The following is a 19,269-nucleotide window of genomic DNA, read 5'->3' on the forward strand; positions in this document are numbered from 1 at the left end:
CACAACTCAGTGTGTGGGTGTGGTAGCAGCCCCCAATCTGTATGTACCTTTCACTCCTTATACAGAATCATTTAAAATTACAGTATTAATCCCTGCTAGCCAAAATTTAGCAAACAGGTGTACTGCGCCTGTCCCGGTTGCAGCCTGCATAGTTACTCTTAACTCTATAGCTGCGCTCAGTAGATCAATTAGTAATTTAAGTAACATTGAATAAGTTTGTGCGTGCTTGGGGGCTTTTTATAATTGTAGCTGTCCAGGTTTTGGGGATGTAGGGTTGACATCCCTCCTCTTTAAAGACTGCCAATACATTGAATATGTGTTAAAATATTTGTGTACTGTGCATGAGCACCTAGTTTCCTAATTCGCCCCGTCTCCAACTATGTTTCTCTTAACAGTTGTCATATTTAGCCATTGATGTTGTTAGTGGATAACAGCAAATCTTTTTGACTTCCAAACCATGATAAATTATATTAGTCTACCCTCAAAATCAATTTAGACAGCATATTGCATATTTTCATGTTTCAAAATCCTTTGAGATATTGACCTGGATTGCTCTTCGTATTCATATTCTTTGAGGATGTTCTCTACCCTGATCTCGTCTTTACTAATACATTCACAGTGGACTGTCTTGTCAAAGGAATCATTATTGCACTTGTGGGTCACTTCAGATTCGCCACCAATTTCTGATTTGTATACTTATTTATGTAATCTTTCTTACATAAACCCTAGAATATTTGGTCTTGCCACTGAAGCCACTGCAGCAAATCATGAAAATTCTGAGTCACACATAGTGGACAGCAGCTTTGTGTTACCACTGAAGATGGGGCCAGTGGTTAGCAGATCCAACTATTGAAATGAGCGGCTTTTCTAACTGGTCTGTGGCAAGAGACATTTGATCGACCCTGGGTCTAAGAACTTAGGAAAGATAGTATGAGGTCAAATGGTGTTGGAAACAGCTTGCATCTAGCTTGGCTTTGCCATCTTATTTTTTTAGGCCAAGTCAGACTCAGGAATAGGTACCAACAGAGTACACAATATTGTGTTGCCAACTGAGGAAAGTAATGTCAAATCTATTGTTACAATTTCCACTATTGCTCCTATCAAGAGTAACCTGCCGTTAATATATAATACAATATATATATTTATATATATATAATATATTGTCCAATGATTATCTAACTTAATATTGTGGTTTTGTGTAAAACATTAAGTTGCAAAAAATGTATTTAAAAAGAATTATTGAGCAAGGGAATTCTATCCTGCAACCATCATTGTATAGAAATAGGTTTTATAAACTTTTTAGGAGAAAATATCTAGAACAAAATCTTTGAAACCAAAATATCAAAACGTAAATAAGTATAGATTTTCAATACCTAACTCCACTAATATGTATCTTGACAATGTATGCATCTTCAACGTGCATAGATGTGAAGTTAGGAATAATAAATCTATACTTCCCTCATATGCACTTACATTTTTATATTTGGTCTTCAGTATTTTGTCCACCATATTCTTTTACCACGTTATTCATAACCTTGATAGTCAGTAGTGCAATCGATTTACTGACCAGTAAAATCTGCTATTATGGTTCAATTTCTGCTTGAGCAAATCTGTATGAGGTTTCTGCTGAACATATGCAAATGTGAAAGTTTGTTAGTGTTCACAAATGTTTCGCAAGTAGCTTCCCATCCTGAAAATGCGGAACAGTTTACACCTGGATAGGCAACAGTTGCCGCTTCCCAGGACTAGGTATGGGATTCTTTGTATGTTTCTGATTAGTGGGATATGTGCTCGGGCTCTAGGCTTTTCCTTTGAATCAGGCCACGTGAGTGCCTACTTTTATTGACATCCACCTATGAGCACAAACGTGTGGAGTATGCAGGATCTTCAATTTCAACACATTGAAGTGCAGGGAAATATCCAGATTGGCATGTAATATCCAGATTGTCAGTGAAGGAGAACCATGTCTCTGTATCCCCCGATAGGTAGGGTGACAGTGAAGTTATATATTAGACAAACAGGCCAAACTTTTTTCTTAAAGTTGAGCATCTTCTGTGTGATGAAACAGTGCCATAACTATAAAAAGTCAAGCCAAAAAAGAGTGAAAATAAATTGTATGACTTAGAAATACCTTAGAGATTAAACAGTTGGATGTCAAACTTCTCTTGTCGTGATAGATGGACATAATGCATGTGCTGAAATAAGTTTTCGTTTTCTTTCACGAGTATACCTAACTTTTCTCCTCTGACTCACTCACACAGGGACATATCAGCGGATCAGCTAAATAGAGATCATTAATCACTTTATTCTCCTGTGTATCTCCTGAGTATAGAGATACTGGATCTGTTTGGGAATTCACTAGGTCAGAGCACTCTATCTTTGCAAAACAATGCCACCTATCTTTTTTTATTGCATATACACAGACCCTGACTCTACGTAGTAAAATAACTACAGTGTTGTAAACCTTAGTAAAGTAAATTAACAATCTAACATGTTTGTTTTCTCACTGGAAACACTCTAAGGACTTCATCATCTGATTAGCTATGCAAGAGTCGTCTCTGAAAAAGAGGTTTTGATATGTGTGTGTATTTCTTATATATTTATGTTTCCCTGACATATCAGAAGTATATTGATACCTAGATTTCTAATTGGATTTTTCCCACTGATTACTCATCTAGAAGTATCTTTCAGGCTTCGAACTACATTTCTTTCCACTTAGGTCATCTGGTGTGCTGCCAACAGTGTAGCTCCAATGGAGTCATTGACGTAAGTGAATTTCGAGCTCAACAGCAGAACCCCCATGCCACAAACCTTGTTATCTGGTGTTCCTCCAACTACTACTCAATTTTGTCACCCTTTTTTTTTATTATGTTTGTCTTTGATTCATTCTAGTAGGCTGTCACGCTTCAAGTTACAATGCCGTACTCTAACCCTATCCCACACAAAACATTGGCTGCCTTTATTCCAGTTTTGGTGCATTCCTGACCTCAACAAGACTTCTAGCGTTTGCTGTGGTACTAAAGCTTGATGCGGGCGTGATAGCAGTCTAGACGGTCATTATCTAGACGTACAATAACACATGTTGTGCGTGTTACAATTCAATCAACATCTGATCTGGTGGCGTTACCTATTTCAGTACTATTTCTAGAGAATTTTCAGTCATTTTAGAGTCTTTTCAGTCTGGTTTCTACACACAAAATATTTTTTGCCATTTGCGTGGCAGAACAATGCCAATATAACAAGTAACTCATATTTAAATACCATTTTTAGATATGGCGTTAGTCAAGACCTTTGAGATATATATATTTAAATATATCTCAAAGGTGTTGCTAAATTCAAACCTAAGATATATGTCCCGCCTTCTGTTTAACGTGCACCACCATTTGTAGAGACTAATATACATCATACTCAGGGAAAGAAACTTCCGTAATTACAGCATACAAATAAGGAATTCCAAGCATTAACCAATTTATCAGTACATAGTATATTATAAAATAAAACAATACATGTAATTGAAAAATTAACATGTATTAATTTGTGTAATTCGTAAAGGTCCAATTTCCTTATTGTCAATAATACGTATGTTGAGGAATTTATACAGTTGGTTGTCACAAAATGTATATTACCGCATATGCCCACCATCCTCGAAGATCCGGAACATAATGAATCAAAATAAATCTAAGTGAATCTCCATAACACTTGGCATGACCATAATTATCATTCTTCTAAAAGAACACGTACAGTCAAAACTATGCCATTGTATACAAAACGTTGCCCACAATCTATTCGTTATGCAGTTATCGTGCCCCATTTGGCATTATCTGTTGTCGCTAAGTTGAGTCTCCTTCCCGTCATGATACCAATGCATATTTGTATCCTCACAGACCGGTACCATACTACTTTCAATTATTGTTTATGAAGAATCCTTCAATGGAGAATTTAAAGGCGATTACCAGAGTGCATAGGCAAGAGTGATACTAGTAACATTGTATTGCCAGTAAATTTTGAAGAAGATTGCTGACACATCCTGTCTAAATGTACCCCCCATTATGATCCTACATTATCATGTACATGGCAATATAATATTACTAGTATCACTCTTCCCTATGCACATTAGTAATCCCCTACAAATGATCATTCAAACCTATGTCAGCGGGGAATTAGATAACATTCATTTTGTGTTCACTGTGTAATTAACGACTGCATCACACAGACAGGCTTACTTGAAGTCGAGAGTACAAGGGCAGTTGAAACGAAAAAATGTCCACGTCAGGTGTGAAATAATAGAAAACCTCTTGGATTAAAATAGGGGTTGTACAGTGAAGTGGTTGAAAAGAAATCGGAATGGCAGTGCCCAACTTCAAGCAACAAATGACATATGCCAAGTCTCAGTAATGCTGGTGATGATTAAAGAGCCTCCATCTCTAGTGAAAGGCGAAGGATGCTGCCACACAATGAAAAGTAATAGATATAGTTGTGGCCATTGTGTCGTTGTGCCTGAGGACAAAATGTGTGTTGAACAGGGTGAGGAGGAGAGGTAGGAAGTGAGGTCCTTCCAGACAATGAATCAGGAAGAAGAAAGAAGGCAACCAAGGAGCATCTCAAACACCTACCATCCATGTCCATTCCTATCTGCTTTCTTGGGTTGAATGGTCAGCAGTGATGGGAGAGGAGGTGGGGAGGATGGGTCTTAGAAGGCAGAGAGAAGCAGAGGGAGAGACATAGCACCTGATCCACTGCAGCAAGTGGCGAGGAACCCTCAGTAGATGCCTGAGGGTAGGCAATTCTTGTTGCGGAGTTGTTCCCCAGAAAATAGAAGGTGGCCAGAAAGAGTGTCTCATTAGCTTGGGGCAGATAGGAAGATGCAACCGGTAGCAAGAACGAGTTCAGAAATATGAACACCTTGGAAATTCTGCTCCATGCTCTCCTATTCAAATTGGAAGTGAGCTGTGAGAGCCCGAATACTCCTCTCATGCTCAAATATTAGCAACATGCGATTCATTGTAAGCCAATACTTGAACTGGTTATCTGTATGCGGATGGAAATATCTTCTAAGCAGCTTCATGCTCATTTTTCTCACATTTCTCAGGTTAGGTGCCCTGGCATAGTCCCTTCTCGATTTAACAAGTCTGCCTAACTAACAATTTTCGTTGGGCAACTGGCATGTGTATGGCCCACTTTACAAAGGAGAGGTGGTACATTATATTATTGAACACTCAGTTCAGGAGCCTTTGGATAGCCTTTCGTGAAAGTAGACACTCAGATTATTGAATGTGTATGCCAAAGGGACTGCTGAACCAAATATTTTAAACAAATTGTTTAGGTGCAGCTGTTTGTAAGGACAGGCTCAGTTCTCAAAAGAGATGGCTTTTGTCTTTGGAACATTTACCTATAAACTATTCCTCGCTATTGTTGCAAAACAGGTGAAACGAGAGGGTAGATGTGCCAACAGTCTTAACGAGAGCGTGCTTTTCAGTAAATTCTGGTCATCATCGACGTACCATTCAGAAATTAAATTGTGCTGTTTAACCAGGTCTTACTGTGGCTTTAGAGACATATTAACATATATGGGAACAGAGTGGAACCCTGGAGAATTCTTATGTTGATGATTCTGGGGCAGAGGGGATTATGTGGCTTGTGACATGTTTGACAATGTCGCATGTGTTTCAAAATAACTAGGAGTGCTATACTAGGACTGTCATTTCTACCCCAGCAATATTTTCGAAATGGCTCACAAGCAAGGCATATTTCACGGTTTTGAAAACACCAATAGATGTAACATATGTAGCATAACCAGATTTTCTTCACTCCTTGATATGAACACAATCTACACAGCTTGCTGTCCTGAAATTGATGATAGGCTAAGCGTGTCTCTAGTGAAGAGGTTGCAATCACCTACAGAAGTTTGCACTCACTGAGGAGCACCTGTATACTCTGTGGCCGTATAAGATTAGGCTTTTTGATCATGGCTCTAATAACTCAAGAAAGGGGAGTTTTTAAAGTGATACAACTTGAACCTAGCCCCACTGACCAACTATGAGTCATGATTCACATCCCTGAAAACAGAGAGGATTTGTAGTGATCTTTTGTTAAAGCTCAACTGACCATCTTCACCTTCATACTCATCAGCAAAGTACAACAGAGTGGAACATGATCTGTGACTCCATGGCCAACGTGTTGACTTTAAAAGATCACATGCTCATCTCACAAGAATAAGCTTTTTTCAGCAAAGCGTTTCATTATAGGCGTGCATGTTTCCATTTGTTGACATAATGAGTACGGATGATGGACATAAACTGGTCAACCAGGGAAAAGGATCAGGAATCATCCTTACTAAGTGAAACAGGTTTGAGAATTGATGGGACAGTTGACTATGGCATAATGGTACTAGTTACCTTTAGATCGCAAACTACTTTCTACTCCTGTTCCCACCTTCACCTCCCATGAGGCCAAAAGCTGAGGCAGGTGTACCATGAGCAAGACTGGGGCAGTACCTGCTAGGCCTGTTCCCTTCTGTTTGGTGACCCTAAGTTTAAGGCGCAGAAAGCTGTCACCAAACAAAACAAAAAAGATTGATACTCAATAATCTGAACATAATGGATAAATGATGGATCCAAGTCGTATTTCTGCTTTATAGATCTCTTAATGATTTGAACAGTTCAGCTCGGCTTACCCCTGAAAACTCATACACTAAAATATTATTCTGATGTGCTTCAAGATGAATGTCCCTGCTGAGGAATGTTAAATTGTGTGACAAAGTCTAACTAAGAAAGAGCAAGAAAAAAAAAAGTGTATTTACCAGTGCTTGCTGCATTTGCAACCGTTTGGCCCTCATTAGTATGCTTAAGGATGCTCTAAGTATTTCTCAGTGTATGGGTTGGTAAGTTGATTGATTATTAATGAATAACATAAAGTGCCATTTAGGGAAGTGGCTATCCGACTCTAGCCGCTTTCCTCCAGCACTGGCTGTCTTCACAGATTGCCTTCTGGTTTAGTGCTCTGCGTCTAAACTCCTGTGGCTTCATGAAAAGATATGGAGCTGTAAGTAGAGGTTAGTCGAGGCAGGCTCTTGCTACCTTGGTGTTTGGTTAATCCTGCTAGCTTAGTAAATGTGTATGTGTACTCAACGTAACTGTCGACACACCATGCCAAGTGAGTGCCACGTGTGTTATTGGGTCACTTTGTCCCACATGGTACTGCATGTATTTTTCTTCAATATGAATGGGAGGTGGTCTAAACTTACAACAGGGAAGATATGTAAAGTATGTGGTTGTTTGATGTTAGTGTAGTTGCTCACCACTGGAAAAGTTAAACCACTCGTGTGCTCTCACCTTTACAGAAAACGTTGAGCGGCACTTCAGCCAGATCTGCTGTTCGACCTCTTCTTTTACGCACGTTCTCTGATGAGTCTAATGTTTTGTAACAGGTACCCGTTCCTGCTAAGGTTAGGGTGGAAGCCTAATGCTGTCTTAAATCTTCACCCAATCAAAAATGCCTCTCTTTCATTTTCTGGTGTTGATTCTTTCATCTTCGCTTACAACATATAGATTTAATGCATGCTGGGTATATAAGTAGATTTTAATTATTCCTCTAACTCCTGAGGTCATCAAATCAATACAAAAGATTCTGAGAGATTGACTGTTGCCTAATCTGAACAATTCACAACGAAGTATGTCTAGTTGGGGACCTGGCTTTGCCACAGGCGTTGTGTTGTTCACACAGCTTGGTGTTTTGGATCAGCACTGGGACATGCTTTTCAGCATAGTCAATGACCTCTACCACAGTAGCAGAACCTTTAATGAAAAACCTTACAAATATTTGGTATGCTTTTTAAAAGAACATTTATTGCGTGACTAGAACTGGGCGTCCGACTTAGGTCCAAGAGGCCAGAGCAATACTGGATTTTGAGGATATTATGATAAGATAAATTAACTTTGACCACATTGAAGTTTAAATCAATTAGACAGTAAGCGGTTATCCTGAAAATCTAGCACAGATGTGGCTCGATGGAGCTACTCTGGACATTCCTTAGCTAATACCTACTGAACATTTTAACTATCAGCGGTGACGTGATCCAAATCCAGTGGCAATGCAGTTTCCTCGATTACATAATATTTCGTATGTAGGTATTTGTTGATTGTTGCTTATTGTGGGTTGTGTAGGACAAGGGGAAGCTGTAGTTCTAAATCTAACATTTTCAAATGAGTGTATTTTCTAATCATGTATCTCCTTATGTTTCCTGTATTTAGCCACATACCGTTGTGGTCATATGTGACTGTAAATTGCGTCTGCAAACATCACTGACATATCCAGGAGTGGCTGTTCTTGCTGAATGAACAAGTTACTTGTTTGCCGCCACATGACAAACACTCTGAAGGGCATGTTATTGTAACTCTAGAAGGCCAGTGTTGGAAACTGGGTCCTCAGTTGAGGATTAGGCCAAGGCTGAGGCTCTTGGAGACCTAAAGGACCAACCAGAACCCTCCAAGAACAAGTTGACAAACCAAGGTCCTCCTTGACTCAGGGTAGGCCAGATCAGAAGGAGCAAAGTCAAGATGGCAGGCCAAAGGACATGCGTGGGGCAAACCTTCAGGAACTCAATCCCAATCCAATAATAACTAGGGTTGAAATCCAATCTCCATCCTTTTAGAGGCTTCTCCTTGACAGTTCCATCCAGGTGATTTCCAGGGTAATAAAAGTAGACGCTCCAGGGATGAAGTTGAAAGTATTTTCCAGAAAATGCCCCACCCACCTGGACACAGCCCAGGACACTCTCCCAGATATTTCCCTATAGACTGTCAACAACATTCCGCAAGGTTGTAGCCCTCCTGGGCAGGTACCATTTCATGGCTGGGTGATCAGCTCACCACTACAACCTCGAGAAATGATGAGTTGTGTTTCTGTAGTGCTTGCTGGCACCGTTTCTGCCGTTTTATATTGCTGTATATAGCAGCTGTTATTGACTCTTGATTAATTAGCACTAATTGTATTGACTGAGCACGTGGCTTGATTGTTCATTTTCCACCAGGCAGTGTGGTGGTTTGGGAAGATTGTGATAATGCTCTTACTATGAGGTAAGTGTAAGTGCACACCTCATGTGAATTCGGAAAGGACATTAGTCAAACACAAAGGTCGTTGCAGTAAAAGGCCAGACGTCGAAGCCACCAAGTGCGCCACGATTAAGTAGAAGAGAACGGATGCCTGCCTTAGCACAAAGCTTGTACACGTGCTGCAGGTGGGTGGTAGAAGTGTATTACTCTATCAAGAGAGGATAAAAGACCTATTTTGAAATGTATAGACCAGTCTTAGGAAACACGGACGTGGGATATTGAAATCTAGTGAAACTAGCAGGCATGTAAGGAAAGGGTTTGTGTGCATGTCCATTTAGGAAGAGAAGTGGTGTACCAGCTTCAAATGAATTGCCATTCCTCTTAATGGCAGATAAGTATGTCTGCTGTTAATGACCGACTCCTGAATAAACACACTCCACGACTGTTCTTTCAAGGACATTTACTCAAATCCAAAATGTCTTGCTGATCAAGTCTCCTGTTGAGAGACTAACTTCTTACAGCCATCATAGGATATAAGTGAGGACTCCTACAGAGTCATCAGATTAACCCATCAGCCTTCTAGTTTCCGGTTCCATTCTACTACTCAAAGCCGCTACCACTGAGTACGAACAATCGTAGTACGGTCTGCCTCTGCTCTGAGCTTGTTACATGGTTTTGATATTTTATTTTTTCGCAGTATTATATATCGCGAACTCGAGCCGAAGGGATTGGAGCGCTTTACATGAGCACGATTTACATTGGACACGGGGAAATTAAGTGATTTGCCCAGAATCACAGGATGTTGAGCCAACGCGGAGACTCGAGCCTGGTTCTCCAGTATCAAAGGTGGCAGTTCTCGCCTTAATGCCGCATTTTCTCCCCTAGTTAAAAATAAAGTTGCATATCCTTTAGTTTTTTTATGTTTAGTGTCTTGATGTTCATTGATTCTCGTTTACTATTAAATTCACATATTTGATTTGTTTAGTTTTCACTTTGTTATTGTAGATTCCTTGAGATAAAGTGAGTTTAATAAGCTGTTTGTTTTCTTACAGATCAGGCACTTGAAGAAGCCATTCTTACTTGCATACAAGCATACCGAGAACGAGTGCACTCTGGAAATACAGAGGGAGAAGTGTACCTTCAATTAGGGCAAAGCCTCCTTGTACGTCTGATGCCGCCATTTTACACAGTGGCAGTTTCCACCCACATTTCAGTTAATTAGAAAATGATTTATTCTTCTTAATGGAAATCTTGAGCCAAAGCATGTAACTAGAAACATCTTAAAAAGTGTAACACGTTTGAAATGAAATGCAAAAAGAAAGGAACATGGCATCTGATTTTAAGTTGGCTTCAGGAACCAGTTGGGGAAGTAATACTCAACTTTGTGCATTGTTGTTCCATTAAAAAAGAACAAGAAAGAAGCGTTGCCCGAATCTCAACCAAGAATTCAATCTGATCTGATCTCAAGAAGAAGCTCTCACTCGTGCGAGAGCGGGCGGGTTCCTCCCGCAAGTGGTTCTATCTCAGTGACCATCAGTGCCTGGATGAAGTTGACCTGATCATCACAAGTGTCATCGACCAACAACAATGCAGTTATAATCCACCAACATGACTCCACAGCAGACTTGCACGACAGTGTTCAAAGATACATGTGGCAACTGAAATCAGGCTTCCCTTGCTATACATCAAATTTAGCCAGCTTAAATTATTGATATTTGCCAAGGTTTAAGGAAAAGGGGTCTCTAGATCCCAGTTACATATTACAAGTCCATTTGGCCTGAACCTTTAGTCAATCTTTCTGCTGCATAAGTGCATGTAGGCTACTTTTTTTTTATACTTGACCAAAAACTAACTTTGTGTTGAGATGGAACTTGGCACCAAACAATTCCTGTCTCGAAATATCCCTTAAACTCAATTATCTACAAAGATGCAAAATGTGTTGCAACGTAGATAATCTTTGCTGAAACTCTAATGTTACATTTTCATAGCCCAGCGGTGGGGTATCATTTCACCGTGGAACTCCCTGCCTTGTAGTTCCTACTTCAAATCCACATCACACAGTTTCTGACCACGTGTGATATCCTGCTATATGCTGCAATATCGTATGATCTATCTTACTATGCATGCCGCCAGTAAAGCAACTCACGACCATGTGATGGCTCGTTTGGCTATAAAGGATTCAGTGAGAGAAAATCTATGAATACACCTGTTCATCCTTGTGCACACTGATTTTGTTACTAAGCAAATATTGCATTCACACAGTATTATTTATTTGTTTCTGGATAATTCCTAATGTGCGTCATTAGCTACAGCGGACATTGTGCCACCATTAGGCGGTGTCCCATTTACTGAGATATGGCGGGCGACGTGTGGTGGCCAGCCAGCCATTAAAGTTGCACTGACCATGGAAATTGACTGAAACGTAGTTAATGTGCAAGTGTGTGTCAGAAGCATTTTTATTGTTTATTTTGTATATGTCGGTGTAGTAGAGGGTCTAATTGATTGGTAGACTGACGAGCAGGTAAGTGCCAAACTTTAAGAGTGATAAAGCCTTCTTTTCTGGTCAATGCCAATACAGTTGTCAACTAACTGTTTATTGTTTACCGTTTATAAATTAAGCTGTATTTCTGAACAGTTTGTTAACCGCTGCAAGGTATTCTGCTCTGTTAATAGTATATCCTTCCAATATATTTGCCATTTTAGTGGAAAATCTAAATTAGATTGTATAAAATCCTGAAATCTTAATTTTTAATTATTTTATTGCAGTTTTCCTTAATCATGTGCCCTTCTAATCAACATGCCTAATATTTATTATGTTTTTATATAGTGTGTCTGATTTGATATACATTGAAGGGACAGGTGTTCTTAGGGGAAAACTAATCAATGTATTTGTCTTTTCAGCACTTTTTTTATTGAACATTGTTACTACTTCCTTCTAACCCTAATTAGCACAACGTTTGACTCAGCCAATCAGAATGTTTGGAATGTTGACCCTGACTTAGGTTGTTTGCCTGCCTTCATTTTTCTGTGGCGGGGACAAGAAGCAGATGGGCTTAGTGTCCGATTTTTTTCATATGTTGGATACGATTAGGGGAATGTGATCTAATACACCTATTGCTTGCATGTTGTCAAGACGTTAACAACTATTAATTGCCTTTTACTCAACATGCACCTTTGGCTCAGGCCTGTGCTTGCCGGCGGGCAATTAACAGCATTTAGCACCGTGTACAGAGGTCAGTAATGCCTAAATAATGGCTAGTGTGCGTAGGAGAAGAAATCAGTTCTGTAATGCTAAAGTAATTGTTTGTATTCATACATTAACCACGTTTTATTTTTTATTATGTTTAATATTTTATTTTGCCAGTAAACCTAAACATTCCATTGTATATATCTTCAAATTGTGTATGAAAAATCATTTTGCCTATTGTCTGGATAACCGATTTTATTACAGTGCATTTTCCAATAACACAGATTTCAGTGATGTAAAATCTAAAACATTTCAGTTTTTTAAAATGGATATCTGTATTTGCTTTCCAATCCTAATAGTGGGGAGACAATGGCAACATATTTTTACAATTGGCTAGGGGGCAGTGCTGCTATTGGAGAATAATTAGACAAGGAAACGTGTTTACAGTTCAGTAAGCTGCAGTTCAAAGATTGCTTGTGTTATATTTCTGTTTTACTTGTGATACAGTTTTTATTCTGATTTGGTTTTTGGGGCCCAGCCACAACAAATTTGTCAAGTTACTTGCTCATTACAAATAACACAATAATTAGTGGGGAATCCCGCACCGACGATTGCATATGTTGTGACCATTAATAACTCCTTGGTCCAGGATTCACTCCTGATTGCAAGTTCAAGAGTGGGAAAAGGGAAATAACCAGGGAAGTCATTATTACCACACCGGGTTTCGCAGTTTCCCCCCAGATACTGGGCAGTTTTTCCAATTAACTTTTTGCATAATGTTTAGCTGGTGAAATGTTAATGAGAAAATTCTGAATGTGTTGGTTTTCCAGATGAAGGGTCTTCCTTCGGCGGTAAACACGTGTATGGCCCAACCTGGATTACCATAAAACACTAATGGGGGCACAAGATGCCCAGATACCTTGTATGAGTGCAAATTCCTGTTCTTTAATCATTCACAGAATCAACAATGGTGTGATTTGTACTTGTGAATCGGATTTTCACATGGTACTTTTCACTAGGATGGTGGAATTTCCATTGGAGCCAGTCTAGTGTGAGGAGTGGATTTATAAGAGTTCTGGGCAGGTCCACTAGCAACAGTTGGTGACCACTCCGAACTCGCAGGTTTTGGGTATTAACAAAACGTTTGATTGTAGTTTTTCCTCACAAGGATGAGAAGTTGGATTTCCTGGTGGAAATATAAAGTGACCCTTCCCAAATTTGGAGATGGGGTAAGAGATGGGGTGTCTTTGTGAAAAAGAAGAGGTACGAAAGAAGTAAGCAATGCACATACATTTCTTGCTTTCTTTCCATTTCTTCTGTGAATCGATCTTTTGGTTTAAATTACATTTGAGCCACGAGACACTTTGAGAGTTAAACATTGTTCTTCCACCTCTATGGGTCCACTCCCAACTTCACATGAGTGAAGTTTTGATAAGTCCATGCTCTACTACGAGCACCTGATCATTATTCAGTGTCGCTCACTTACGGCTGTCGTATTTCCAAAGTCCTATGGAGTGTAATAAGAAAACTTTTATGAGAACACTATTTGTGTGCCTGAAGATATTTATGTTGTACCCAAAATGTGGTTTGGTCTTTCTGGAAGTGCTGTCCTTGCTTTGGGAAGCTGCAATTCGATAGATCCAGAGGGAAGGCTTGCACTTTTCAGGGACTGTATCGCATACAGGTCTCTAGATGGTGAAGCAGGCGTTTGCTCCTATTTTTGTATTGTATTGTGATTGTATTTATATAGCTCTTACTACCACTGAAGAGGTGTTTTCTGCTCTCCAGGGCACCGCCGTATTGCAGACACTTGCACAGCTCCTTCTGTAATGCTCATAGCGCCAGCACTATCTTAAGACACCGTGCCCCATGCAACTGAGGGAAACCCCTTTCCTCTTATGGATATAAGCGCAAGGATGCCCTCAATAGGTGTACAGATTGTGTGCCACAAAGAGGTAGTGTAATCTCTCCAAGGGCAGTCCCCTGGAGGGGCAAATGGGGTTCCATGGACCTTACTGCACCTGCTTGTTGGTGGATCTCTGTGCCCTCTTTGAAATGCCCTCTACAATGTCAAACAGCTACTCCGATTAAGTTATATATGAACCCTGGCTTTTTTTTCATCTTGGCAGACATGGCAACTGTTGGCATTCAAGACCAGGCTTTAATTACTACCCTGATTTTGATGAATGTATTTTTTTTTTAATTATTTGTGGCCCTTTGAAATGTGGGGCACACCACAACACAAGCAGAGTTGCAGGCATGAAGTCCAGATAAATGCTTTAATGCAATTGCTTAAGCAGAGTAAAACCCTGGTTGATTATTCCTGGTTAATAATTGTTTTTAACCCAGTCTTCACTGCTCAGCAGCTTTTATCTCAACCAAGAGTGGGAGACACACCTTTAGAGCCTTATATCCGTATACATTTTCTCTTGTCTGACCGGGGTGCTAGCATTGTGTGTTTATTAATGCTCAGCCTCCACCACTTTTCCAGTTTGTTTATTAGAGCAAACACTTTGTCCAGCCCCGAACGGCATTTAATCTTCGCTGTTTAAAAAAACAAATTGTGGTGATTGGATGCCACAATGCCCAGGCCGAAGATGTGGGGGACAGACCCATGCTGTTTTCTGCTGGTTTATCCTCATTCTCTGCCTGGAGTGTATTTCACCTTGGCTTCATTGAACTCTAGGATTAGTGAGTTACTCGAACTGTCAGCCTTGGAACCTTAGAGAGTTTCCATAAACTCATGTTGATATTAAAAACTCACCGTAATGCCTTTTTAAAATTGTACAATATCCGCATGGAATGAAGAGGATTGTCTCAATTGTATTTTGTAGACCTCATCCAAACTACACAGGTAACAACTTGCTGAATCTAAATGCTGAAAGAGCACTTAGACACTTTGTCAAAACATTGAACGAAATTTGGTAAACTTAATTTAGTCATTGTTTTTTGGGCACGTGCTCTTTCACACTATGTGGTATTGTTTCTGCCATTGCCTCTTAAGACTACGTCAGCATATAGTCGTATCTAGACTGAGATAGCGTCTGTCATCTTCTAATCAGCCCTGCTAGGCAAATGTGTCAGTTTGCTTCTCTTTGAAAGCAAGCTCCGGAGCTCATATTCCATATTGAAAACCTTTTACCATCAAGCCTGACTGGTACTTCTTTGCTTTGTTTACTATTTGTAAGACAAAACCGAGTGTAAGAGAAAAAGACAAAGTTCTCTTCTCACAGTTACTACTCCTGCAGACACTTACTTGCTGATAGGTACATCAAACCGCAGATTACTCACCATGTAATACCCCCAAACACCTTATTGGGCCCTGAAATGTTTCTCAGCATTGCTCCTGCATACCAGCAGGTGGTGTTGTGCAGCTCCACAGCGGCTTTGTACCACCACAGAAGTGACCCCTGAGCCACATACATGCAGCACCCCTCTGCACTGTTGTCAGTTCCTTTATTTTCACACCTTAAGACTCTGATCTGGAGCTTCCTCCCTCAACGTTTTCTCATTCTCAATTGTTTCCTCAAAATTTCAGACAATGTGCAAGGGAACATGTCCCCTCTGAAGCATACAAGGTTTAAACCTTGTAGGGGAGTGTCACAAGCCGATATACATGACAGATCACCACCAGGTATGTCTCAGGTCTTCGCAAGACCCCAGGTCCTGTGGAGACTGCGCCCAGATGAATATTAAGGCGATTCAGGACCAGAAAGCCAATCCCTCCTTTGCCAAACACCTTTGGAAAGCACAAAAGGGCCAGTCCACGTCAAAGTTGAGGACTCAGACCTGTTCCTATTCTGAAAGCGTGCTCACAAAAGGTTCTCTTAACATTCCATGTCGTCAGCTAAGTCCAAGTCACAGGAGGAACACAAGAAGTCAAAGCATGACTCTCCCTCATCCAGGAAGTCTTCCCCAGAGAAGTTGCGTGGATGTCAGGGTGCGTCCTGGTTTCTGTCCTAGTCATCTACATAGGAATCGAATTCACAGCTCATACCGATGCAACCTAAATTCCCAGGTGTATCAATGATACTTCAACAAATAGAGGCTTTTATAGAAGCCATATGCTCATCTTTGGATCCCTCTGGTGCACCTTTAGGATCCCAGGATCCAAGGAGACCTCCAGATGGGCTACCATAAGCAGATCCATCCGTGACGCTGTCTGCGCCTTTAGAATCTGCTGCAGGTCCACCGTGACTCAAGTGGTGACAGCCAACCTGATTTTGAATTCAATGACACGATCCACGCCAGTCCCTCCCAAGTTAATGCAAGCCCAGACACCTGAGGAAGAACCCATCATCTTATCAGACTCTGAAGTGTACCTGGCATGACCTAGACCTAAGTTGTGGCCTTTTGCCTCAGACTTGGAATGCAGTCAATTCGGGAATACTGGAGATTACGTAGATGATGTATAATTATGATGGCGACAATCATTTTATGGATCTGCTTAATGCCAGTAGACCCGAACACTTCCACGGACACTGGGTTTGACTCTCCCTGTGGCCCTTCCACCATTGAGCCAGCCTCTTTTGCTGTGGCGATCAGATTAACTGCAGACCTGTAACTTCCATTTGTGGAAATTCATACAGTTTTCCTGACGGAACTCCTCCAACCTAGATGGACTTCTATAAAAACAGCTTCTCCCTTTTAATGAACCCCTGACGGATACATTAATGGGCACTTGAGCCAAACCTTTTTCTTGTCTACCAGTGAATAGACAAGTCTCCAGAAGGCATAGGCCTGCCCCTGGTGACCCTGCTTTCCTCATGCAGCACCCTACGTCTGAAAGCTTGGTGGTCCCGGCATTCCAAGAGTATACTAAACCTTAACTCATTCCCTACTGCACCTCCTGTTAGCGGATCAAAATCCATGGAAGCATTCAAGAAGATAATGTTTTTGTCAGTGAGCCTCACTTTTCACTCAAGAAATGCCAGTTGCCTGCTGGGATATACTTGCATGCATTATGGCATATGGTCATCAAGATCTTGCTGTCAGTCCCTGATGAATATTATACCAATCTTGCACAGATCTTTCATGATGGTAAGAGCACAGCAGAATCTGCTGTGGGCTGGACTCTGACTTCTTGAGCATGGCAGTCAGAACCAGTGTGATGCTTTGGTGCCATGTGTGGATGAGATTCATAGTTGACGTTCAGGCATCACTAATGGCCATGCCTTTTTGATGATACCTGTGTCTTAGAAGATAAGGTAGACACTGCGCTGGAACTCTTCAAGGAAAGTAGGCCCACAGCGCAGTCCCTCAGACATTTTGTGCCCATGTGGCAGTATGCCCAACAGTTTTGCCCTTTTCGAGGCTTCAGAAGGGGCTTTGCACAAAGACAATGCAAAGGTCTGTCCTCACAGCAAACATCCCTCCCTGCCCCCCAGACCTTTCAAGGCCGGGGTTGAAGATCTGGGCAACAACATCCATGCCCTAAGAGGCTATACACTGCTTAGTTCCCTTCTGCATCTGCTACCACCACCAAGCCGCTTTAGCTTGACCTCAGTAGCTCAATGCCACCCTCTTAGAGTCAGGATGAAATCACATCAGACAGGGTGCTTTAATAGCTCCGCACGGAGCTGACATACCATTCCTTTCAGATCCAATGCATGCATATTCCACCTACCTCAGAGCAGCTGTCCGAGAATCATTTGTCCATTTTATGGCAGGAATTTAAGGCTCTTTTGGACAAAGGAGCCATAGAGAGGGTCCCAGCTTCAAAAATTGGGACTTGGGTATTACTCCTACTATTTGCTGGTGCAGAAGAAGGACGTAGTTATTTATTCTATTTTAGATTTTCATCCTCGCAATTGTCTCCTAAACAAGCTGTCGCATTTGCGCGAAGGACCAAAAGAAAGTGCTTACCCACTAATTGAAGGAGACAGTATAACGCCGCAAGTAAACAATCCAGTCCTGAAGGGCAGTCCCAAAAGGAGACATGGCGGTAACAAGGAGGGACAAAGAAGCCTCATTTTCAATCAGGAGCCAGCATTTACCATGGACGATGACGCCAGCCAATGAAAAATATGGGCGGGTCTTCCACACCACTGCTAAAAAATACCCTAATACAGCATGCCTCGCAAAACGAGCAGCCCATGCGCTGCAACGCTAGGCGAGACCTAAAAAGGACAATTTCAAGATGCTCCTACCCACCAAAGTTCTATTTTCCCTAGATCCAGAAGACTGGATGGTAGCGTTGGAACTGCAGGAGCCTATTTTTACGTCCTTCAGTTACACAGATGTTACCTGTGATTCATGGTGAGCCAATAGCATTATTATTCTCCATGATTCCTCCTTGACCTCACCAGTGCCCCAGGGTGTTCATGCAAGTGATGGCGGAGGTTGCTGCACCTTTTTGGAAGTTGGTGATAACAGCTTTCTCCTCCCTCCATAACTGACTGTCGAAAGTGGGCTCGCCAAAGTCAGTCAGAAATCCACTCCAGACAGCGGCAGACCTTTGGGGTATGCCAAAGTCACGCATGACTCCTTCACAGAAGCTCTCATTCATCTGAGCCATCCTGGATATGGTGCAGCTTCGAGCCTTCCCTCTGGTTCAACAAGTCCAGGACATTTGAGCTATGGTTATGTTTCAGCTCTGGTCCTGGGTCTCTGTGAGAGTGGCTCTGAGACTTCATGGCCTCTTGCATTCTTCTTGTTATCTGCGCCTGATGACACATGCACGCTCTGCTATGGGATCTGAAGTCTCAGTTGACTCAGCCCAAAGAGAGTTACAGCAAACAAATGACGGACGAAATGCTGACAATGCAAACATTCTCCCCCAGTCAACAGATCTGGGTTAAATCCATCGTTCTTTTGCCCACTATGCCACCCCAGTTTGGACCCAGCCATATGCAAATCAGTCTTGACCCTGTGCCCCATGGGAACAGTCCAGACTGAACTGCCAGGCCAGGTCCTCCCTGGACCGGAAACAAGCATCCTGGGACCGGTTTCAGGGTATGTCACCCTTCTTCAGCCAGGATAGCTTGAATCCAGTGGCACATTGAGCAAGAGACCCACGTCTGGGCATACCCA

General features: G+C 41.4%; 1 protein-coding gene across 5 annotated transcripts in view; it reads left to right on the plus strand.

Annotated features, from left to right (window-relative positions):
- Positions 1-12,448, plus strand: part of ATP11C (ATPase phospholipid transporting 11C (ATP11C blood group)) — an 804,025-nt gene extending 791,577 nt beyond the window's left edge. For 2 of the 5 annotated variants that reach the window (XM_085607959.1, XM_085607957.1), the window contains exons 29-30: positions 7,340-7,426; positions 10,103-12,448. In XM_085607959.1, the coding sequence (XP_085464085.1) occupies positions 7,340-7,423 (84 nt within the window). In that variant the 3' untranslated portion in view covers positions 7,424-7,426; positions 10,103-12,448. The remainder of the gene's footprint in view (positions 1-7,339; positions 7,427-10,102) is intronic. The other 3 variants (XM_085607958.1, XM_085607954.1, XM_085607956.1) reach the window with 2 other exon arrangements.
- The last annotated feature ends 6,821 nt before the right edge of the window (positions 12,449-19,269 follow it).

This window comes from Triturus cristatus, chromosome 5_2 (assembly GCF_964204655.1).
Source record: "Triturus cristatus chromosome 5_2, aTriCri1.1, whole genome shotgun sequence".
Lineage (NCBI taxonomy): Eukaryota > Metazoa > Chordata > Amphibia > Caudata > Salamandridae > Triturus > Triturus cristatus.